This window comes from Gekko japonicus, unplaced genomic scaffold, assembly GCF_001447785.1.
Source record: "Gekko japonicus isolate JY-2015 unplaced genomic scaffold, Gekko_japonicus_V1.1 scaffold2117, whole genome shotgun sequence".
NCBI classification, from domain to species: Eukaryota; Metazoa; Chordata; class Lepidosauria; order Squamata; family Gekkonidae; genus Gekko; species Gekko japonicus.
In genome coordinates this window covers 220,809-245,114 of record NW_015176040.1, presented here as the reverse complement: position 1 = coordinate 245,114, position 24,306 = coordinate 220,809, and the positions used below count along the sequence as shown (strand labels likewise).

Here is a 24,306-nt window from a genome sequence, read left to right as displayed (position 1 = left end):
TCCTCCTCCTCCTCCTCCACCTCCACCACTTTCCTCCTCCTCCTCCTCCACCTCCACCACTTTCCTCCTCCTCCTCCTCCACCTCCACCACTTTCCTCCTCCTCCTCCTCCACCTCCACCACTTTCCTCCTCCTCCTCCTCCACCTCCACCACTTTCCTCCTCCTCCTCCTCCACCTCCACCACTTTCCTCCTCCTCCTCCTCCACCTCCACCACTTTCCTCCTCCTCCTCCTCCTTCTTCTTCTGTGGTTGGAAGGCATTGGTGGAAACCCTTGAGCAGGAGAGCCCCTCGTACGAGGGGAGGGAAGCTTAGGATGTGCTCCAAATGTCTTCCTTTATCCTTAAAATCTCACACGTCTTTCTCTCCTCACGCAGAGGCAAAGCCCCAGGACGCCCCTCCGATCCAGCTGAAACCCGCCTTTGTGAGATCTCCGGCTTCACGGAAGGGCCTGAGCGGAACCAAGCCAGTGCCCCCCATCCCCCGGGGCGTGAGCCCCTTGCCCGAGAGAGCGGGAGGATTCCGCGACATGGGGCACAAGAACGGGGAGCCGGAAGACACCTGGTCCAACGCGAGGGACGGGAGGCTGGCGATCGACCTGTCAGAGCTGGACATCAACGAGAAGGAGCTCGATGAGGAGGAGGAGGTGGGAGTTTGGATGCTTTTTATTTTTTACTGTTGAGAATGGAGGGATTTGCCTGTCTTACCCACTGGGCTTTACTGAGAAGGGAGTGTATGCAGCCGACTCTGCAGGAATGTTGTCAGGCACTGTGTGGTGTGACCTGACTGAGGAGCCTGACAAAGTGTCAGGAATGGCTGCCAGTACCAGGGCCTCTCTGACTTATAGTGAAATCAAACATTCCCCCTGTAAGCATGAACCAATGGCTATAACTCGCGTGCGCGGCAAAGCAAGCGGGCATTGCAGAAAAGCCGTTAACTTTCCCAGCCGTGGAAACTGCAGCTGGAACATCTACAAGGCCAAGCATAAGATAGCACACAGTAGCTGAACAGGATAGAACTGAGAACGAGAAGGAGGGTACCCCTCCACATTCCAGAACTATGACAGGGCTCCCTGGACACATGTTCAGCCTGGAGAAGAGGGGAGGTTGAAGGGAGGCAGGATTGCTCTTTCAAAGTATTTGGAGGGCTGTCATTTAGAGGAGGGCGGGGTGCTGCTTCAGTTGGAAGAGGAGGGCAGGACTCGTAATAATGAGTTTAAATTACAGACATCGGCGGGATATCAGGAAAAGCTTTTGAACAATAAGGGAAATTCAGTGGTGGGATTTGCCTGGGGGTGTGTGGTGGGTTCTCCCTCCTTGGAGATGCTTAAGCGGAGATGTGGACGATTATTTGTTAGGTAAGCTTTAGGTCATCCTGCATGGTGCAGGGGGGTTGGACAGGATGAACCCCAGTGGCAGGAGGCAACATCAGGGGAAAGCCTTGGCCTCTGTGCCCTGTTGTTGGCCCTCCAGAGGAACAGGTTGGCCGCTGCGTGAGAGACAGGAGGCTGGACTAGAGGGACCCTCACTGGTCTGATCCAGTAGGGCTCTTCTGATGTTCTTATAAAGGCCTCGGCCTCTGTGCCCTGTTGCTGGCCCTCCAGAGGAACTGGTTGGCCACTGTGTGAGAGAGAGAGACAGGAGGCTGGACTAGAGGGACCCTCACTGATCTGATCCAGTAGGGCTCTTCTGATGTTCTTATAAAGGCCTCGGCCTCTGTGCCCTGTTGCTGGACCTCCAGAGGAACTGGTTGGCCGCTGTGTGAGAGACAGGAGGCTGGACTAGAGGGACCCTCACTGGTCTGATCCAGTAGGGCTCTTCTGATGTTCTTATAAAGGCCTCGGCCTCTGTGCCCTGCTGTTGTCCCTCCAGAAGAACTGGTTGGCCGCTATGTGCGACAGAAGGCTGGACTAGATGGACCCTCCCTGGTCTGATCCAGCAGGGCTCTTCTTATGCTCTTATGGATTGGTTGAAATCCTTTTTTTACCTGGAGGACTGACCATTTGGATTGACAAGTGTGCAAACAAAAGCATCTCCTGCTACAGTTTTTTGTATTTTTTCCTGAAAATCTTCCCAATACAGATGTTTAATTTTATGAAGGCTGTTGCCTGTTTTCTCTCACCGCCTGCCACTGTAGTGCTGATTGTTAGCTTTTGGTGAATGCTGAACCCAGCAGCACTTCAGTGGCACCTACTGACAGAAAGCAGGCATTACAGCATCACACAAACCTGCTAAATCTCCGTGCTTCTTTCCAAAAAATGGTGCATGCTTCAGGTTGAAGCCTGGTCCTCTCCTAGGTAGAATCACAGAACCATAGAGTTGGAAGGGACCTCCAGGGTTATCCAGCCCAACCTCCTTACACAGTGCAGCAGGGAATTCACAACTCCCCCCCCCCCCCACACACACACACTCCCAGTGACCGCTGTTCCACACCCAGAAGACGGCAAAAAACTCTCCAGGATCCCTGGCCAAACTGGCCCGGAGAAAATTGTTTCCTGACCCCAAAGTGGCAATCGGCATTTCCCCGGGCGTGTGAGAAAGAGGATCAGTAGTAGTCTTCATGCTGTGTTGTCACTCTTTGTGAGTTATGAGAGCAAAAGGGCAATGCAGAATAAACTGGTATGCACCTTTGTCAAACCTGAACATTATCTTAATGCAAGATATCTACTTTTTTAAGATGGAGGGAGGGCATGTAGTCCTGATTGTATACATCTTTGCACAGCTCCTTAGAAAACTCAGCTGAGAGCTACCCTGGTTCAGGGGTGGCCAAACTGCGGCTCGGGAGCTGCACGTGGCTCTTTCACACATATTTTGCAGCTGGGGAAGCGAAAGGGAAGGCATGCCCCCCCCCCCAAGTCGGTCTTCCCTTCCCCAGCCAGTGTTCCCCTCCCTGGGTAGGCTTGAGGTGGGGGAGAGAGCAGAAAAAGAGAGCTTTTAAAGCCCTCCTCCCCCCCCCCCCCCCAGGCCTGCAAATATCAGGGCTAGGGCTTTTTCGGTGGCCAGGGCCAGGGCTTTTTCGGTGGCGGCTCCTACCTAGTGGAATGAGCTCCCGGGGGAGATCCGGACCCTGCGGGACCTTGAGCAGTTCCGCAGGGCCTGCAAGACGGAGCTCTTCCGCCAGGCTTTTGAGTAGGAGCCGCCGCCCTACTATACCACCACCGTCAAGACATCTGAATGGATGCATTGACGGGGCCCCAGGAAGAACTTGGAATTACATCAGAAACGCTGTCGCCACTGGATATGTACGCTGAGAATACCAGCTCGAGTCGTGGGGATACCATCTTGGATCTAGGACACTAGTAACTGGATAGAGCACTTTAATCTTAGTTTTGATGTTTTATTATATTTTTATATGTTTCTACTTATGGCTAGACTAATGATCTGGCCTCTGTTAGCCGCCCTGAGCCCACTGGGGAGGGCAGGATATAAGTGTGAAAAATAAATACATAAATAAATAATAAATATCATTATCAATATCTGTTTTTAACCCCATTTGTTTTTATTTTTGTCAGTCTAATGTTAATAACAAGCAAATTTGCATATTTTAAAATAAAAAGGTGTGCAATATTTTTTCATGTCTTACGGCTCTCCCAACATCTGACGTTTCTTCTATGTGGCTTTTACGTTAAGCAAGTTTGGCCACCCCCTGCCCTATTTCCTTTGCTTGTCTGCATTTAAAACATATATGAAAGAGCTTTAACAGGGATTAACTGGGGCAGGGGTGAGAGAAGGAGAATCTGAGTATAGAGTCCAGGAAGCAGATAAGAGTGTTCCTGTTGGAGCAGGGCCTCTGCGTGAGTTGCGGTAGACTTGTCCACTGTTTCATAAGGACATTAAAAAAGAACCCTACTGGATGTCAGGGTCAGGTCACACAACACAGGGCTTCATAAGAAGATAACTGTTTATCAATAAGTCCAGTACTACAGAACACGTATACAGCTTGTGTCAGGAATGGCCCCCCTATACAAGGGCCTCTGACTTATACTAGAATCAAACATCCCCCCCCTGTAAGCATGAGCCAATGGATACATCTCGCACACACGGGCCAAGCAAGGCAAGCAGCAAAAGCCGTTAACTTTCCCAGCTGAGTAAAACTGCAGCTGGAGCATCTACAAGGTCAAGCTTAAGACAGCAAAGTTGGAGAGCCAGGGAGAGCTGTGACAAAACGGGAGGGCACCCCTCCACATTCCACACTTATGACAGGGCTACCTGACATCCTGCCCCTCCCAAAGCCGCCCCCCCCCCCCGGTTTCTCTGGAAAGCGGCGGTGGAAGCAGTTGAGGAGATGGGGAGCTGAAACATGTTTCCCCGTCGCCCACTCTTGGTGTTGAGGCCCAAAGTCCACCCATTCAATCAAATAAAATAGCTTGTTATGGTTTAGCTTAGAGTCCGATATATCAGCCACTTCATAATGCGATTCGCCTTGCACCAGCAGGGGAGGGGGACGGGCCCGTTGAGGCCGCCACACGTTTGGGCCAGGATCCCGGCGAAGGAGGCTGCAATGAGATAGCAAACAGTTGGAGAGCCAGGGAGAGCTGAGACAGAAAACGGGAGGGCACCCCTCCACATTCCAGACGCATGACAGGGCTACCTGACTTCGGGTCCCTTGACCTGGATAGCCCAGGCTGGCCCAGTTGTGCCAGATCTTGTAAACTAAGCAGGGTTGGGCCTGGTCAGGACTCGGATGGGAGACCAGTCAGGAAGTCCGGGGTCGTGACGCAGAGGCAGGCAATGGCAAACCGTAACTCTGTCTGTCTGGCCCCTTGAAACCCTGTGTGGGATCGCCATGTCCGCCGTGACTTGGCCCTTTCGACCACCACCAGATCGAGCCAGTGTCCAGTCTAGTCCTGCATCCTGTTTCCTGCAGTAGCCCCCATGAGATGCTACGGGAGGTATCAAAGCAGGACGCAGAGACCGGTACTTCTCCAGCAGCTGGCAGTTCTTCAGAAGAAGGCAGATGTCTACGGTGTGAACTCACCCTTCCTTGTGTCTCTTGCAGTGTACAGTCTGTGTCTCTTCCCTTCCCTTTAGATGCAGAGTTCTCTCCGGTCTCTGCGTAACAGCGCCGCCAAGAAGAGGGCCAAGCTGAGTGGCAGCACGTCTGACCTGGGGAGCCCAGACTCTCTCCTGAAACTAGACCTGACCTCCGAGTCCCCTTCTTGCTTGTCTTCCCCCAGCACCAGCTCCTACAGCGAAAGCGGGGTCTATAGCCAGGAGTCGGTGACATCCCCACTCTCTGCGGAGCCTCAAGGAGGGAGGACTGTGTGAGTTTCCTTCCGATTTAAGGGTGACGTCCTAAATCTTGTACCGCCCCGCAGACGGCCAAGATCCACCCGTTTGTGGGCATTCTCAGTGGTGCCGCCTGCCTGAGGAAGTCGAGAAGCTGTCAGGGTCCTTAGTCAGGTTACGCAACACAGGGCTTCATGAGAAGATAATTGGTTTATTGGTAAATCCAGTACTAGAAACATGTGTACAGCTTGTGTCAGGAATGGCCGCCAATACTAGGGCCTCTGACTTATACTAGGATCAAACATCCCCCCAGTAAACATGAGCCAATGGATACATCTCTCGCGCGCGGGCAAAGCAAGCAGGCAAAGCAAAAGCCGTTAACTTTCCCAGCCGGGTAAAACTGCAGCTGGAGCATCTACAAGGTCAAGCATAAGATAGCAAACAGTTGGTGAGCCGGGAGAGCTGAGACAGAAAACGGAAGGGCACCCCTCCACATTCCAGACCTATGACAGGGCTACCTGACAGAAGCCCCTCCCCGCCTCATCATTTCACACGATGCACAAAACAGAAATGTTCCAGGTGGCATTTTAGAAAAGAGCTTAGAACTGGGGCGATAATTGTCGGGGTCACCTGCTTTTACAGCATTGTCTTCGCCTTCTAATGACTTCCTTTATGTTCTTTGTCGCCTCCTTCCTCACTGGGGCTCAAGGCAGATTGCATAGGATAAATCCGTACAGTTGCTAGAGTGGGACTTCCAGGAGACAATGCAATAGGATTTGACTTATGGAAGTCTGGGAAGCGCAGAGGTGGAGTACTGTATGAGTATTAACCTGATAACATTACACAGAAGAAGAAGAAATTACACCGGGAGTCTCTCTTTGTGCTTTCCATCTCTGTGCTAGGCGCAAACATCTAAAATACAGGGAAAATGGCTCTTAGCAGCTATTCTGCACACCAGAACAAAGTTTGAGCCCGGTGGCACCTTTTTATTATTATAACAAGAAAAGTACATATACAAATAACACATATTTTGTTTTACATTACCCAGTACAGTACTACATTTAGTTAGTAAGTGATAAAATGTTCCCCTTCGGTATATTGGTTTTGATAAGTGATGTCATTGTTGTTCTGAGTGTGAGTGCAGAGCTTGACCTTGTTAGCAGATCTGATTACCTTGTATTTGTCACAGGTGTAACCACTTGTGGTATGCGGTGTTAGCCGGGAGTATTTCTTTCCTTGACATATAATTTAGTATCATTGACCATGTTTTAATAGATCTCATATGTGGGGCTGTGCTTGTCTGTTGTGTTCTTTGTATTGAGTCTGCGATTTTGGCCATAACGAACTGTTGCCATAATTTATCATGCCACATGAGGTTTATAAGGTTATGCATGGGAAAGAGCAGGTAGAGAAAGAGGTACTTTTCTCCCTTTCTCACAATACAAGAACTCGTGGGCACTCCATGAAATTGCTGAGCGGTCAGGTTATAACGGATAAAAGGAAGTCCTCCTTCACCCAAAGAGTGATTAACACATGGAATTCACTGCCACAGGAGGTGGTGGCGGGTACAAGCGTGGACGGCTTCAAAAGGGAATTAGATAAGCATATGGAGCAGAGGTCCGTCAGTGGCTATTAGCCACGAGGTATAGATAGGGACTCTGGGGCAAGTGATGCACTGTCATCTTGGTGCTTGGGGGGGTCAACAGTGGAAGGGCTTCTAATGTCCTGGCCCCACTGGTGGACCTCCTGATGGCCCCTGGTATTTATGGCCACTGTGTGACACAGAGTGTTGGACTGGATGGGCCTTTGGCCTGATCCAACATTGGCATCTCTTATGTTCTTATGTTCTTACACTGCCAAGGAGGGTGACTTCCAAGCTGCTGCTATTGTCAGTTTGGCTGTCGCAAGTAGTGTTGAGAGAGTCTCCATAGAGTTGTCTTATTATTGATTCATCCCATCTATGGAGGTGTATGATTTCTGGTTTAAATGCAGTTTTCTGAGGTGTTATCTCCTTAATTTGGGCTGTTACTTCTTTCCAGAAACATTTGTGGGCAGTGCCACCAGCAATGGAGGTACGTGCCTTCTTGTCCGCACTTCTTCCAGCATTAAGACCAGCACACTTTAATTCTGGGTATAAGCTTTTGTGTGCATGCTTTGTTGGTCTTAAAGGTGTTGTTACCCCAATTGGATGTCTCCTAATTAAGTTGGGGAAACTAGCATGACGGGAGACCGGCGAGAGGGGTGACTAGGGGATTTCCACCAACGTTTGTGGGGATTGTTCCCTGAGAACTCTCAGTAAACATACAGTGGTACTACAGAAAAGCTGTTTTATTATAAAAAGAATAAAGAGCCAACGTACATACAAAACATACGGGGGGAAGGACACAAACTAAGAGGAAATAAAAGGGAATAGTGATTGGGAAGGGTCCTGAAAGATAAGGTCCGCGGACGTTGATGAGAGAACTGGCCAGTGTTTCCCGGAGAGGAGGAGGAAGAAGACCACAAGCGAACCAGCCAGGGGTGCAATGTTTAGCGCTGAGAACATCCACCTACTGCACTGGGCATAATGTATCCAGTTATAGGAAAAATTGACCCTGGGACAGTCTGATGTATGTGCCCCCTAACACAATACCATTGTTAGCTTTTTGGGGGTAAGACAGTCTGTTGGGAGAGGCTTCATGGCTTTCCCACGGGTGGCCAAAGACTGGAAGAAACTCCTGACAGTTTGCATGCGTGTGGCTAAGGTTCCTTGATTAGATTGCTGGATGGTAATTTAAAAGTGTTCTCTGATGACCCTTGATTATGGAATGAGAGAGTCTATCAGGCTGTATGAATAGCCCATTAATTAAGGTGAGTGAGTAAGGGCAAGCAAGACCAGGTGTGTGTGTGTGGGGGGAGTTCTCAGGAAACCCATTGAGTATCCCGTTTAGGGTGGGAGAGATCAGTGAGCAAGTCAGCAACTCTGAGTCACCGACCCAAAATAGTTTCCCAGGCTTGTCTCTGGCCAGCGTCCATTTTGTTTGTTCCAGTTCCACCTGGCTTCCACTTCTAGGCCAGGCTGTACAGAATATGAGTGATTTGGGGGGGGGGGGTGATATTTAAAGAGGGGCGTCTTGTGGCGGCTGCAGGAGGGTTCTGCCTGCTAACGGTGCCACCGGACTCTAACTTTGTTCCATTGCTCCAGACCAACACGGCGACCCACCTGATTCCACACACCGCTTGTTGCTGTTATTTTATTCACTTCGTTTGTACCCCACTTTTCTCCTCAGTTAGGGATCCACAGCAGCTTCCAGCATTCTCCCCTTTTCCGTTTTATGTTTGAATCTGCCCTGTGGGATAGGATAGGCTTGACAGTATATGACTGTTGCGGCGTCTCCCAGCAACATGCTGTGGCAGAGTTGAAATTCAGGCCTGGCCCTCTCAGGTCCCAAGCCGACATTCTAGCCAGTCCCCCAGGCTGGCTCTCTTGAGAAATTAGTTCCGTTTCAATGGATTCTCCATACCTGGAAAGCACGTTTGGGATGGTGGTTAAGTGTGCATACTCTAATCTGGGAGAACCAGGTTTGATTCCCCACTCTTCCACTTGCAGCTGCTGGATGACCTTGGGCAAGCCGTAGTTCTGATAAGAGATGTCCTTGAAAAAGAGCCGTTTCTGTCAGAGCTCTCTCAGCCCCGCCTGCCTCACAGGGTGTCTGTTGTGGGGAGGGGAAAGGAAAGGAGGTTGTAAGCCGCTCTGAGACTCCCTTGGGTAGTGAAGGGCAGGGTATAAATCCAATCTCCTCCTCCTCCTCCTCTTCTTTTTCTTCTTCTTGAAAGACATTCAGTATTGAAGCCCCTTCTGCGAGAGAAGAATATTGATGGACGTCTTTTCTGTTTTGACAGGTCAGACATTTTCCCTCTAGGAGGCAGCTCCCGGCCCATGAAAATCTCACCATCACGGCATCGAGGTCCCATCGTCCGAGAACAGAGTCTTGGCACAGGTATCCCATCGGTTGCCGGAGGAGAGAGGCGATCTAGTGAAGGCAAAGCCTTTGTGCTCGTGTGGGGTCTCAGACGCTCTTGCTGATGAAGGTGGTGCTTGGAGTGGCTAACCATACAGGGGACGGCTGAAAGGGATTCTCAACAGTGGCCCCACGACGATGGGCTTCTGCTGGGTTGTTTTCAGTGCTGGGTTGAGGGGCAGAGGTGCTCCCAGCAGCACGAAACTTCCCCAGGAGTGTAGACAGGGCTGGGCTGTTTCTGTTCCAAGTGCCAAGGCTGATATTGAAGAAGAAGAAGAGATTGGATTTATACCCCATGGCCCTTCACTACCCAAGGGAGTCTCAGAGCGGCTGACAAACTCCTCTCCCCCCCCCCTCCCCACAACAGACACCCTGGGAGGTAGGTGGGGCTGAGAGAGCTCTGGCAGAAACTGCTCTGTTTCAAGGACAGCTCCTATCAGAGCTACGGCTTGCCCAAGGTCACTCCCACTGTTGCCCCCCACCAAGCACCAAGAATACAGAGCATCCCTTGCCCCAGATTGAGATTTCCTATCTGTACCTTGTGGCTAATAGCCACTGATGGACCTTTGCTCTTAACATAAGAGAGAAGCCAATGTTGGATCAGGCCAGTGGCCCATCCAGTCCAACACTCTGTGTCACACAGTGGCCAAAAACACCAGGTGTCCTCAGGAGGTCCAGCAGTGGGGCCAGGACACCAGGAGCCCTCCCACTGTTGCCTCCCCCCAAGCACCAAGAACATAACAGAAGCCAATGTTGGATCAGGCCAATGGCCCATCCAGTCCAACACTCTGTGTCACACAGGGGCCAAAAATACCAGGTGCCATCAGGAGGTCCAGCAGTGGGGCCAGGACACCAGATGCCCTCCCACTGTTGACCCCCCCCCCAAGCACCAAGACTACAGAGCATCACTTGCCCCAGACCGAGAGCTCCTATCTATACGTTGTGGCTAATAGCCACTGAGGGACCTCTGCTCCAGATCTATCCAGTTCCCTCTTGAAGCCGTCCCTGCTTGTAGCTGCCACCACCTCCTGTGGCAGTGAATTCCATGTGTGAATCACTCTTTGGGTGGAGAAGGACTTCCTTTAGTCCGTTCTAACCCGTCTCCTCAGCCATTTCATGGAGTGCCCACGCGTTTTTATATTGTGAGGGTATGGCTGAAGCTGATTCAGGAATGTCTCACTCAAAGGCCCCTTGTTGGGGATCCTCACGTGAGTCTTTGCTGTGGGCTCTGTCCTCCAGGGACCGTCTTTGGCGACACGGTGGCTTCCAGCATGAACGTCAGCAGTCAGTATCTCAGCTACAGCAACGGATCGAGAGATTACGAGGATGACCGGCAGAAAGCAGCGATGCCCGTCGCCTTGAAAGGGCAGAGCAAAGAGCACCAAAGGCACAGCAGGTCCACAAAAGGTGAGTTGTGGATGCCATGGAACGGAGAGGGAGGGCTGCTCAGGGAGCCAGAAGTAGAGAGCAGACTTTTGCACATTGTCTGGATTGAGGCCCCTTTCCCTTCGCACCCTTCTCCGGCACTAACCCGGCTTGCTGTGTGTGTCGCTGCTGGCCTTCACTGGCCTTCCGGCCCTGGGCTTCTCTGTCCACCACAGCACATCCCTCTTAAAGAACCCCAGAAGAGCCCTGCTGGGTCAGACCAAGGAGGGTCCGTCTAGTCCACCAGCCTGACTCACACAGTGGCCAGCCAGTTCCCTTGGAGGGCCAACAACAGGGCATGGAGGCTAAGGCCCTGCTAAGAACCCCAGAAGAGCCCTGCTGCATCAGACCAGGGAGGGTCCATCTAGTCCACCAGCCTGACTCACGCAGTGGCCAGCCAGTTCCCTTGGAGGGCCAACAACAGTGCATGGAGGCTGAGGCCTTCCCCCTGCTAAGAACCCCAGAAGAGCCCTGCTGGATCAGACTAGGGAGGGTCCTTCTCTGTCTGACTGCTGCAGACAAAGTTGTCACACCATGCTGAAGCCACAATCGGGGTGGCTCCACCCCCCCAGCAGTCTCCTGTTCCCTCGTTTGCACTAGATGCTTGCAGGCTGCATAAGGCTTGATCTGGCCCCCGGGCCTTATTTTTTGACACCCCTGCTCTTGAGGGCCAACAGCAGAGTGTAGAGGCTACGGACTTCCCCTGACATTGCCTCCAGGCACTGGGGTTCAGAGGTTGGCCGTCTCTGAATGTCGAGATTCCTTTTAGTCACCACACCTAGTGGCCACTGATAGACCTATCCATTTCACTGCTGCAAGAAGTGGTGACAGCTTCCGGGGGGGATTGGATAAACATGGAGCAGAAGCCCATCAGTGGCTATTAGCCACAAGGTCTAGGTGGAATACTCTGTCTGGTGCAAGGGATTCTTTGTTTTCTTGGTGCTTGGGGGGGGGGGAGTGGGAGGGCTTCTGGAGTTCTGGCCCCGCTGGTGGGACTTCCTGACGGCACCTGGTATTTTTGGCCACTGTGTGACTCAGAGTGATGGACTAGGTGGGCCATTGGCCTGATCCAACATTGGCTTCTCTTATGCTCTTACCTGAAAAGCTGAGGCAGCTGGTAAGATTGTCTGACCTGGCTTTGGCTCTTGAGTCCTAGTATTGGGAGGGAGTCGAGGGGTGAGGAGTCGAGACACATGCTTTGGACCCAACCCAGAGTTCTTTAGGACTCTGGTGGGCACATGTGCCCTGTGCTCACCAAGATTTTGGTAAATGCTTTGCAGTGCCGTGGAGGAGGGCCGTTCCCTCTTTTCTGGGGGCATGTCTGAGGGTAGCCTCTAGCTCTTGTGTTGGCCACCACTTCCTGGAATTTGAGCTTCCAAAGAGAACAATGGAGAAAGATAATGCTTTGGCCAAACGGGGTGCCATGATCAGTTGACAGGCAGTCTAGAGGCACTGTCAGACTCCCATCACATCAACGAAGAACACACTTGTAGAAAAGGTTTTCCTTTATTTGAAGCAATAGGTGCATAACAGGATCACTGTTGAGAATGAGGCATAAGCATGGATCCCAATAGATTATAGTTAATTCAGAAAACAGGCCCACTTGCGGGACTTCCCGCGCACACCATTGAGCCTGGGAAGCAACGCTCCTACTTAATCATAACATACTGCTTCTCATGCATAAGGCCATGAGATCACCCAAGCTACTACCCGCCAGCAACCACCTGTGGCCTTGAGAGATATGGATGTTCCTGCAACTAGGCAATTAAGCGTATAAACAGGCATGCATGGGAAAGTGAAAGCAAACAAGTGCATACCCAAAGAATAAGGACACATACGAATACACACAGAGCATAGTGAAACATAAGAGCATACACAGAGTACAGGGAAATACATTGGCAGCTTGCTTACAGGGAAACACATTGGCAGCTTGCTGACAGGCACCCCTAGTAACTCAACAGTCTGTCTCCTTAGGATTTGCGGGGCCTTCCTCGAGTTTCCAGCAGCTGGACGGTCTAGGCTTCGTCTCACCGAGTGCCTTGGCGGAGGATTCCGTAGTCATTGTTGGGAAAGGTACAACTTGCGCTGATTCTGTTGTGGGCTCCCCCACCCAACTCAACCTTCATTTTTTGTGGAAGGGCAGATCATAAAAAGTTGTGCCAACATTCTCCTAGCTTGGCCGGGAATAGAAAAACGCTGCAGCCATTTAACCACATTGCAAACGGCGGCTCTCCTTTGAGCACCCTGCTGGCAGCGAGGGGCCCAGGGAAGCATCTGTGCTGTTGGTGACGGCGCTGCCCTGCGTTGTTTGAATCCCTTCCACTAAACAAAACAAAAATCCTGCTTATTTTTCATTGCCTGCTGTCCCGTGATTTTTTAAAAAAACAATCGTTTGTGTGCTGGAATATCACTTGGCCCATTCGCAGCCACCCAATAAGCCGTGTGTTTCAGGGATGTTTGAAAGCTCACCTTCGGCTTCACTCACCTGCGGCCAGTCGCTGACGTTCCCGGCGGAGAATGGAGACGCGCCTTCCCTCAAAGCCAGCGTGGAGCCTCTTTCGGGGATCTACGGGAGAGCCGTCCCGCAGCAGAACCCTGCACCTGACCTGGACGTGGACGTTGAGAGAGATGTAAGAGAAGGCTTTTGCGGCTTGTAAGAAAGGTGTCAGAAAGGCTGTGGCTGGTGGTGTTCCAGCAGCGTGATGGAATCTGGCCGCTCATGGCGGTTACTGTGGTTGGGAGCTTTTTCCTGCGATAGGTCATCACCTCCAAAGCACGGCCTGGGACCCACATACCTAAGGGGGACCGCCTCTTCCCTTATATGCCCCGGAGAGCGTTACGCTCAGACAGTCAACATCTCCTGGTGATCCCTGGCCCAAAGGTCGTCCACCTAGCCCAGGGCTTTCTCTGCCCGGGCCCCCACCCGGTGGGACACACTCCCACTTGAGATCAGGACCCTTCGGGATCTTCCCCAATTCCGCAGGGCCCGTAAGATGGAGCTCTTCCGCCAGGCCTTTGACTGAGGCAGCGGGCATCCACTCACGCCCCCCCCCCCCGAAGTTGCCGTCACCCACCTGCTGATAATTGGCCAGATCCAGTGACACCAGTGGGCCAGAATCTCCCAACAAGCGGCAACTACTGGTTTTATATGTTCAGGGCTATTTTGGGGCAGGAACGGCGTTCCGGCTGGCTCCTGAGCTGGCCATGCCTAGTAGGAACCCATTAGCATAATAGGCCACAGCTAACAGCAGAAACGCATTAGGATTGGCCTGGCATGCAAAGAAGTTCCTGCTACAAAAAAAGCCCAGGGTTTTGACAACAAAGTAAACAGAATAAGAAGCAAAAGGTGGGTGTGGCTGGATGACCACACTTCTGGCAACATGGGGTGTGTGGCCTAATATGCTGATGAGCTGTGCTATCAGGGGTGTGGCCTAATAGGCTGATGAGTTCCTGCTGTTGGGTGTGGCCTGTTATGCTAATGAGTTCCTGCTGTTGGGTGTGGCCTGTTATGCTAATGAGTTCCTGCTGGGCTTTTTCTTCAAAAAACCCCCTGTGTATGTTTATAATCTGTTTTAAATTTGATTGCATTTATTAACATGATGTAACCCGCCCTAAGCCTGCTTATGGGATGGGCGGTATATAAATACGAAAAAATAAATAAATTTGGGACTTGGCCCAAAGGGGGGGCACAGATTTTCGGGTGTGGGTCTTGATCTCATCCTGTGATGGTTTTTGCACATGGCCCAGAGTGAATAAAAACCAAATTAGTCAGATGCCGTCCTAAATAAAACTGTCTCCAGCAGCCTCCTGAAGATCAAAAGTGGTGCCCCCCCCCCACCCTTCCTTGGGGAGGTTATTTCCATAACTGTGGGGCTGCCACCAAGGAGGCCCTTTCTCACCCATCCACCAAATGAGCTTCTTTGATAGGTGGGGCGACCAGGAGGGCCTCTGTCTCTGATCTTAATTCCCAGGCAGGAAAGTCCGAGAGAAGACGGTCCTTTGGATGCCCCAGTCCAGTGCTCCCTCTAAGCTGAGTTAGTGTGAGCCAGCTCACAGCTTTTTAGCCTCCGGCTCACACATTTTTGTCTCGGCTCAGGAAGGCGGCCTCCAGAGCAAACTAAATTATGCAGTAGCCGAATCGCTCGCTCACAACTTTGATGCCAATCGCTCACAAAGTAGAATTTCTGCTCACAAGACTCCACAGCTTAGAGGGAGCCTTGTACCCAGTCCCAAGCCATGTAGGGCTTTGAAGGTCAAAACCAGCACCTTGCATTGAGGGGAGAGTCCATCATGTTAAAAAAGTGGCACCTACATGTAGACTTGTGTGGACACCCCTTTGGCTGTGCTAGACGCAGGTTCCTTGGCAGCACAGGGAAACGGAACTCGGGGCTCTCTTTGGGTCCAAGTGTCTACCCGGCAGCCACCTTTAAGCTCCTCTGCTGCTCTTAATCTCTCAGCCGGGCATCGCCCAACTCTGTCAGTGGCAGCCTTCAAAGTGCAGTGGACCTTAATAAAGTGGAAGGAAGCCTATCGGGCAGCTGTTTCTTTAGACATCATCTGTTAATCCAAAACTCTTTGAGCTGAGGGGCATTTCTCTTAGAAGAAGGGAAGAGAGAAGAGATTGGATTTATACCCTGCCCTTCACTCAGAGTCTCAGAGCGGCTTACAAACTCCTTCCCCTTCCCCTCCCCACAACAAACACCCTGTGAGGCAGGCGGGGCTGAGAGAGCTCTTTCAAGGACTGTCCTTGAGAGAACAGCTCTGACAGAACTATGGCTTGCCCAAGGTCATCCAGCAGCTGCATGTGGAGGAGTGGGGGAATCAAACCCGGTTCTCCCAGATCAGAGCCCGCACACTTAATCACTACACCAAACTGCTGGGTGAAATTATGGCTGGATGGAAGGGGGGACTCGGTGCTCGTCTTCTTCCTCCCCTGAATATCCGCTTCCCTCTTCCGTGCAGGTGAAGGTGGCCCTATCCAAGTCCGCTCGGGAAAAAATGCGACAGAGGAAGAAAGAAGAAAAAGAGCACCGGGAAGGTGGAGATCTCGAAAGGAAGGAACCGAGCCCTTGGGAACTCTTGAAGCAAAATGACTCTGAAAAGATGGCACCGGAAACGAGTAATCCATGTTTTGTTCTGTTTTAAATTCTGAAAGAGAACTTTTCAGGTGGCTTCCCAGCATTAGGGAGGCCCCCAGGGCTGGGTTCCAGAGAGGCTCCTTATGTCTGGGGGGGGGGCTGACGCTGGTTTCCCCCTCTTTGCGCTGCCTTCCCAGAGGAGAAGTCTGGAATCCTCGTTCTGAAACCTTCTTTCAGAGTCCACAAAGGCCACTTGAGCCACCACTGAGCACCTTCCCATTATCCAAATGCTCCTCCTCTTTGTGCTGTTCCGTGTTTTCAATGTTTTGGTCTATTATTATTTGCCTTTGACTTCTGGGGATTAAGACAAACACCAGGCAGCCCTTCAGTAATTGTGGGGAATTGCCAGTAACCAAAGCTGCTTCTTTGCCCTTAGGAAATGCGTCCTTCACTCCTCTGTTGAAGAGAACCTCAAGTGTAAAACGAACGCAGGCTGCAGCCCCTGGAGAATCAGGTAACGCTTTGTAATGCGACCCGGTGTGTGTGTGTGTGTGTGTGCGCCATTGCAAAGGTGGATGGCCCCTAGAGCAGGGGTCCCCAATGTTTTTGACCCCTGGGCACTTTTGGAATTCTGACGCAGCATGATGGGTGCAGCCACAAAATGGCTGCTGCGGGAGGCGGAGCCAGGCACAAAATGGCTGCTGCAGCTTATCTTCAGTCCCACTGGGAAGATCTTTGTGCTGTAGTGGCAAAGCAACATTGTTAAAAATCTGCACAGTGATTCAGCTCTCCAACAGCAGTTAGAAGCCTTGCTGGGAAGGCTCCATGGCTCCCATGGACTTTAGAGTGTAGAAAAGAGCCGGCGTCCAGGAGCACCTTAAAGAGTAACAAAGTTTGTGGCAGGGGAGGAGCTTTCGTGAGTCACGGCTCACTTCTCCAGATGCAGGCAGAATGCGAGTCCCTCTGTAAGTCTTTCTGACGTTGGGGGGTCTGGGCTTTCCTCGCGACCTGGTGCTGTGGCGGCGTCCACCCCTGTCCAGCCATGAAGCCGCACCCTTGTTGCGTAACACGTCAACCAGCTTCCTCTAGCCATGGAAGTTCCTTAGTCATCTCTGTTCGAGCCAGGCAGTGAGCTCACAGGTGGAATCTCAGCAGGTGCACGGATGCCGTTCAGGGACGGGACGCTGTTGATCACGCGCAGCACAGAGATCGTGGGACCCACGGAACTGAGGCCTTTCTCCAAGCCGGAGGTGGCTCTTTCAGAAGCACTGCAGTATCTCGTCGATGATGATTGGTATGTGTGCGGTGCCAAGTGCTCTCTTTTCATCATTCCAGGGTTTCTGTTAGGGCCAAAAGGGAAACGATATTTCCCATCCTGAGCATCTGGACTGGGGACTGGGCTAGGGGAAAGGCATCTTTGCTTTTAATAGCTCGATTTGAGTCCCGTTAGCACGTTGGAGAGTGTGATGTTCTTGCTTATTGGGGAGACGGTTTCACCTTTAAACATTCTTTGTGTACCTAAACTTGGTAGTTTTCTGCTGCCACCAGGAATTAAAAAATCCAATTCTCTCTCTCTTGGTAGTATGACTTAGGATCTGGGCACTTCAGAGGACTATGTGGCCCTGAGGAAGAACTGTACTGATTTCTGGGATAAGCTTAAAATTTTTTTGATTTATTTAATAAAGAACAAAATAGGTTTCTGGTTATTTTGAACAGTTACTGAAAAAGGAACTTGTGAATATAACTGGCAAAACTTGGTGTTCCAAACAGTCACTCAGACTCCACTCTGACAGCCTTATACACTCCTATATATAGCCACACAAGCTAGTCTCTTTGTTTTATTCACACTGAATAGAATCAACTCTCTTAGTCACTCAGACTGAACTGTTGGTCTTATTCACACAGAATTAGACTCCAAATTCTATCGCCACACAGACTATGTTCTCTCTTCAAACTTCACACACAGAATCCTTCATAACTCTCAGAGTCACACAGACTCTCTTCAGAACTTTTCCATACTTGTCTCTCTCCCAAGAACACACACACAGATTCGTCTCAGACACCCCTCCTCCCACACTCTCAGTCATCAGCCAGTCACAGCACACTCATCTCCCCCTATCGCTCTCCTTACATTACTGCAGTCAAACTTAACATTTAAAGACACACACACCAAAACACGGAATTATTACAGAGAGCAACAAGATTTTCAGGGGTAGGAGCTTTCAAGAGTCAACGCTCACTTGGTCAGATACCTGTCTGACGAAGGGAGTATCTGGCAGTATCTGGCGAAGAGATCCTTGTCTCTTGAAAGCTTATACCCCCAAAATCTTGTCAGGTGCTGCTGGGCTCGAGTGTAACCTCAGAAGGTAGTTTCAGAGGGCTGTCCTGTCAGTCGGCAGTAGAACAGCCTGTAATGATTCCTTGTTTTGATGTGTGTGTGTTCCTTTAAATGTTCGTTTGACTGCAGTAATGCCAGGAGGGCGACAGGGGGAGACGTGTGTGTTGTGATTGGCTGATGACTGAGAGTGTGGGAGGAGATGTTCTGAGAGGATTAATCTGTGTGTGTTTTATGACAGAGTTCAGTGTTCTGTGTGTCTTTGGAGAGTGAAGCCCTGAGCCTGCTTGTGGGGAGGGTGGGATAAAAATACTCTAAATAAATAAATAAATAAAATAAAAGTGTGAAAAGCGCTAGAGTCTGTGGAACTCTATAAGTTTTGTGGGAGAGTCCTTATGGAAAAGAAATAAGCTGTGTCTAAACTATGTGATTAAACCAATGTTTTATCTTGTGTGGAAAAGTCAAAGAGTTTAGCCGGGTTGGCTACACATATGAGAAAGAGAGAGTGTTAAGTCGGTTACTTAACAAAGAGTCCGAGAGTGATTTCAGCAAAAGATCAGCTTTATTCAGCAACTCGTAACTCAACTCCAAACAGATCAACATGAATAGCCAGAACAGCTTTTACATTGAAGCTGTTCTACTTTTAAACTCTTCCGGCTAATGTAGCCACGCCCTATTATACAATATCAACCTATGAAGTTGCAGGGATAAGGTCCAATCACAATAGTTCTCGCTCTTGGTACTGGCTGTTGGTGATTGGTCGGTTCTTCCTGGGCTACCAATTACAAGTGAGGGATTAGGATCCTAGCCCAGGATGAAAGCTTCACATGGTGTTTCAATGACAGAGTTCACAGACATACTTTGGTCAGATTGAATACACCACAGAGAGAATCCTGTCAGAGGGAATTTTGGTGTCTGAGAGACTGGTGTGACATCAAGCCGACTAGTTATGTTCTACACGTTCCTTTTTTCCAGAAACCTATTTTGTTCTTATTTCAATAAATACATTTTTGTTTAAATATCCCAGAATTCAGTACAGTATTTCCTCAGGGCCACATAGTCCTCTGAAGTGCCCAGACCCTGGGTCACACTACCAAAGGAGAGAGAGAGAGTTGTGTTTTTTAGTTCCTGGTGGCAGTAGAGGCTACCGAGTTCATATACACAAAGTGTGAATTAAAAAGTAGATCCGTTTCCCCCATTAGCTAGCATGTCACAGAGTATGATTTAAAGGAAACACAGGTCCCCCCAGTAGGAAGGACGCCACACGGCCAGACTTGAGTCTGTGCACCAAAACACCGTGTGGGTCTCTAAGGGGCTGCTAGACTCAGTCCTGCCTGCTCTACCCCAGACCAACACTGCTGTTAACCTATCCTTGTCTTTTAATGTTAGCAGGCGCCATTTTGAAACATTTTGGGGACGTTTGGGGATCTTTTCAAATTTAGATATGGGTCTCGGTGCCAAGGGGGAGGGGGTGCCCTGGCCCGCCCTGCCCTCACCCACGTGGCTTGCTCTGTGTTCTCGTTGGCAGGGAGAAGAAGATGGAAGGCCTTAACGCCATCATGTGCCTGTCTGCCCACCACCCCGATACGCTGATCGCAAAGCTCCACGAGACCAGTCTGGCTGTCGTGCAGGAGGTGAACGTCTGACGCCGAAATCTTCTGCCACGAGTGTTGGCTGCCTGGTCTTGATGGAGGCGTCACTCTGGTGCTCTGGCGCTGCCACCTTGCATCCCACCGGGCACCTTTTTGTCAGCACCTGTGACATTTCTGCCCTGCCCTCGAGCCCTGTCTTTGGAGGCTTTCTTGCCATTCGCAGAGTCTGGTATTTCCCTAGTTTTCCCGCTAGCCCATCAGGCAGCCTGTGGTTTGGCATCGGGTGCTGGAAGCAATTTCAGTTGGCATTTTGCTTGGCGGCCTTTCCATGATGAATGTGTGTTAATTTGCACCTTGACTGTGGGGCTCAGTGAAAAGATTCAACCTTTTGGTTTCCTGGCTGATCCTTCCTAAGGAGAGCCGTCTGTAACGCTCAGTCCCTCCGGTTTCATCTGTGTGTTCTGGTTTCATTCATAGTTCTGAGATGAGCCCAAACGCAATGGATTGTATCCGATGAACTCTGCTGGTGGGGCAGAACATTCCTGCCTCCACTTTCCTGTTGCAGCTCCTTTTGCCCCCTGAAATGCCATCTTCCAGGGTTCGGGGTACCCCAGGAATAGCACTGGGAGGGAGGGAATAAGCAAAAAAATCCCCCAAACATTGGCTACAGCCAACTGGGATTTACCTCTGCACAAACACAGGATTGACTTGAACATGGCCATTCTTGTGGAATTGACTCTGTTGGAAGAAAGTGACCGTAGATCTCAGCGGCACCTTCAGCCACTCTGTGTGTTTTGGGAACCTGGGCTGTCCCCATTTGGAATGAAGGGGGCTGAAACACAGTTCCATGTAGAGCAGGGATATGACACATGCGGCCCGGGGGCCAGATCAGGACCCTGGAGGGCTTCCATCAGGCCCACAGTGGAACTGGCCCTCTCCTGCTTCCAGTTCTGCTGCTGCTGCTGCATCATTGCTTGCTTCGCCAGACTCTCTCAATCGCTCAGCCATTTCATGTTTTCACCTGGGTCCTAGACTCAGAACTCTGAGCGTGAGATTTCTGTGGTGAACGTCAATAAATCAAAAGTAGGGTTGCAGCTCCCACATGAGAGCCAGTTTGGTGTCGTGGTTAAGTGTGCGGACTCTAATCAGGGAGAACCGGGTTTGATTCCCCACTCCTCTACTTGCACCTGCTGATGTGACCTTGGGTCAGTCACAAGCTCTGGTACAGCTGTCCTTGAAAAAGAGCAGTTTGTGTCTGAGTTCTCTCAGCCCCACCCACCTCACAGGGTGTCTGTTGGGTGGGGGGGAGGGAAAGGAGTTTGTGAGCCGCTCTGAGACTCCTCTGGGTAGTGAAGGGCGGGGTATAAATCCAATCTCTTATCTTCTTCTCTTCTACAGAGCTGATGTTTTAAGCATGTTTTTATTTTGAGTTAAAAAAAAACCCTTTGTGTATATAAAGTGCATATATCCGCTACCGGGCATTACATTTTATGACACACGTGGCCCGGCCCGACAAGGTCTCACTTATGTCAGATCCGGCCCTCATAACAAATGAGTTCGATACCCCTGATGTAGAGGGGAGAGGCTGTTCCGTTATCCTCACTTCTGATTTTTTGAAACTATAATCCCATCCCCCAACTTTTCTACAACTTTCTAAATGCTCCAGTTTGGAAAATTCTCAAAGGGAGGACAGCCCGATTCGAGCCCGGGAGCACCTTAGAACCCAAAGAGATTTTCAGCGGGGTGAGCTTTCGAGAGTCAGCGCTCCTGTGGGGAGCTCACCCCCTGAATATCTCCCTGGTCTCTAAGCCGCCGCTGGACTCGAATCAAGATCTTCTCCCGCAGACCCCGACACAGCAGCCTTTTGAAATCCTTGAAGGGAGAAGTGGCCTTTTGCCGACGTGGCTCTCTCCCACGTGCAGGTGAAGAATCTGCGCTCCGTCGTGTCACGAGCGGCAGTCCTCTGTCTGGGCGCCCTGTTCAGCCACCTGAAGAAGAGCATGGACCAGGAGCTGGACGGCACGGTCAAGGTCCTCCTGCACAAGGCCGGGGAGTCGAACACCTTCATCCGGGAAGACGTCGACAAAGCGCTGAGGGCGATGGGGAGCAGCGTCACGCCCGCCCGCGCGCTCGCTGCGCTGATCAACGGAGGCCAAAGGTAACACACCGGAGAGGAGCCCTTGTGGTTGGGCAGGTTGACTTGGCAAACACATCTAGGCGAGAGTGCCGCCGAAGCCCCTCTTTAGATGAGCTCTGACTGTTCCTTTCTGGTCATGGGCACAGCCCTGCCTGCAAAGGGCACTGAAATAAAACCAGCCTTGCCCAGGGCTGCCAGGCCAGTACTGGGGAGGTCCAGTCGTCTCGTGCCTGGGGCGGGGGTGGGGGGAGGAGAGGCCCCGGGCTGGCATCACCGTGACATCATCACTTCTGGTGTGCCCTGGGAAGAGGGGTTGTTGCGTCACCGGCAGTACAGGAGGCTCTGGTGTTGGGCAAGAACTCTATGGTAGAAACAGCTTCTAGCATAAGAGCTTTTTGCCTAAATCCCCCACTGCTGGCAGTGTGACGATGTCTCTTATGGTGCACGCTGGAAGTGACGTCACCCTGTCTCTGAAAATGGTGGCCGAGGCTTTTCCTCACTGTCCCGCCCCCCGGGGGGTCCCAGGAGGGACCTGGCAAGCCTCACAGCCAGCCTGGTGTGGCGGTTAAGAGTGGCGGACTCTCACCTGGGAGAACCGGGCTTGATTCTCCCATTCTTCCTCCACATGCAGCCAGCTGGGTGACCTTGGCTCAGTCACAAGTTCTTCCAGAGCTGTTCTCTCAAGGACGGTTCTCTCAGAGCTCTCTCAGCCCCACCTGCCTCACAGGGTGTCTCATGATTTATACCCCATGGCCCTTCACTACCCAAGGGAGTCTCAGAGGGGCTTACAAACTCCTTTCCCTTCCCCTCCCCACAACAGACACCCTGTGAGGTAGGCGGGGCTGAGAGAGCTCTGGACAGAAACAGCTCTTTTCCAAGGACAGCTCTTGTCAGAACTATGGCCCAAGGTCATCCAGCCAGGTGCAAGTGGAGGAGTGGGGAATCAAACCCGGTTCTTCCAGATTGGAGTCCGCACACTTAACCCACTACACCAAACTGGCTCTCTTTTGTCGTTGTTATTCCTTCAGGCAACACAACAGGCCTGTGTTCCCTGGGTGGTCATTTGGGGGGGGGGGTCTTGCCATGTGCTGGTTCAGTGCCATTGCTGCAGCACCCCTGCACACATGGCCTTGGGTGCTCCAAGCGAGGCAGGTTCATCCGAGGAGGCTGACAGATTGACGTGTGGGTGGCGCGACCTTGCTCTCGGTGGAGCCTGTTCTTTGGGCTTCTGTGCTGCTGCTCTGGACCAGGTCAGCCCTCCAGGTGTGGCCAGAGGCTTTGGCCGGCATGCCAGGAGCAAAGGGGGGCTTGCGGAGTCACTGGCACGAGGCGAGGCAGTCGTGCACTCTCTTCCTGAGGTTTTCTTCTTTCCCTCGCCAGCCACTTGAACACAGCAGTGAGGAGGTGTGCAGCCCAGCACCTGTCGGACATCGTGGAGCATTTGAGACCAGGGCGCGTCTTGTCCGGGATCAAGGACGTCACAGACAAGGTTTTGTCTGCCGTAGCCAAATTTGTTCAGGACAGCTCACCGGAAACAAGGTCAGCCGGTACAGAGCAAGGGAGGGTTGGTGTTTTGGATTCTAAGGGAGCGGAGGGCTTGTTGGGAATCCCGAGGACTCCAGCTGTTACAGAAACGTAGATTCAGAGGGGAGCCGTGTTGGTCTACAGTAGAACAGCTAGATTCAGATGAGTCCATCGGCACTGGAGCCATTCCAGTCCAGTTTCCGCTCTGGCCGCAGGACGGAGACAGTACCGTTCATCATCGCAGGCAGTCTTCACAGCCAGTTGGATCGAGGCGGGTCGGCACTGCGGCTGCTGCTGCTGTTTCCTGATCTTACAGCCGCATTCGACACTGTCGATCATGGCCTTTTGACCCACCGCCTTGCCAACATAGTCCGTGGGGCGGGGGTTAGCCTTGAAGTGGCTCTCCTCTGCGTTTTTGTTCCTTGGGTTTATTTCAGCAAGGAGAGAGTTCTGCCTTGCAGTGTGGTGGCTTAAATCTGCTGACCGAAAACATGTTCTGCTCTCGACAGGCCGTCTCTTCCAGGCCTTGGGAAGATTGGCTTTTCAATAAAGCCTATACCGTAAAATCATAAAAGCCTCCTAAATTATAAATATAAGGAAGAAGAGAAGAGATTGGATTTATACCACGCCCTTCACTACCCAAAGGCGTCTCAGAGCGACTCCTTTCCTTTCCCCACAACAGGCACCCCGTGAGGTAGGCGGGGCTGAGAGAGCTCTGAGAAAAAGTGCTCTTTTTCAAGAACAGCTCTTATCAGAACGACGGCTTGCCCAAGGTCATCCAGCAGCTGCGAGTGGAGGAGTGGGGAATCAAACCCGGTTCTCCCAGATTAGAGTCCGCGCGCTTAACCACTACACCAAACTGGCTCATGGGCATGAAAATAACATAAAGCAACCATTGAGCTCCCTTTAAAAATATTCGTAAAACAGACCTCGGATCATGAAACAAACTCCCTGAAGTTAAAACCCTGGGTAAAGAGACATGGTTATG

General features: G+C 51.3%; 1 protein-coding gene across 1 annotated transcript in view; it reads left to right on the top strand.

Annotated features, from left to right (window-relative positions):
- Positions 1-24,306, top strand: part of FAM179B (family with sequence similarity 179 member B) — a 64,652-nt gene that overhangs the window by 22,306 nt on the left and 18,040 nt on the right. Inside the window, exons 6-17 of the mRNA XM_015426652.1 lie at positions 376-644; positions 5,029-5,261; positions 9,109-9,206; positions 10,467-10,634; positions 12,627-12,725; positions 13,104-13,282; positions 15,615-15,771; positions 16,167-16,244; positions 16,883-17,024; positions 19,594-19,699; positions 21,580-21,815; positions 23,175-23,333. Coding sequence (XP_015282138.1) covers positions 376-644; positions 5,029-5,261; positions 9,109-9,206; positions 10,467-10,634; positions 12,627-12,725; positions 13,104-13,282; positions 15,615-15,771; positions 16,167-16,244; positions 16,883-17,024; positions 19,594-19,699; positions 21,580-21,815; positions 23,175-23,333 — 1,924 coding nt within the window. The remainder of the gene's footprint in view (positions 1-375; positions 645-5,028; positions 5,262-9,108; positions 9,207-10,466; positions 10,635-12,626; positions 12,726-13,103; positions 13,283-15,614; positions 15,772-16,166; positions 16,245-16,882; positions 17,025-19,593; positions 19,700-21,579; positions 21,816-23,174; positions 23,334-24,306) is intronic.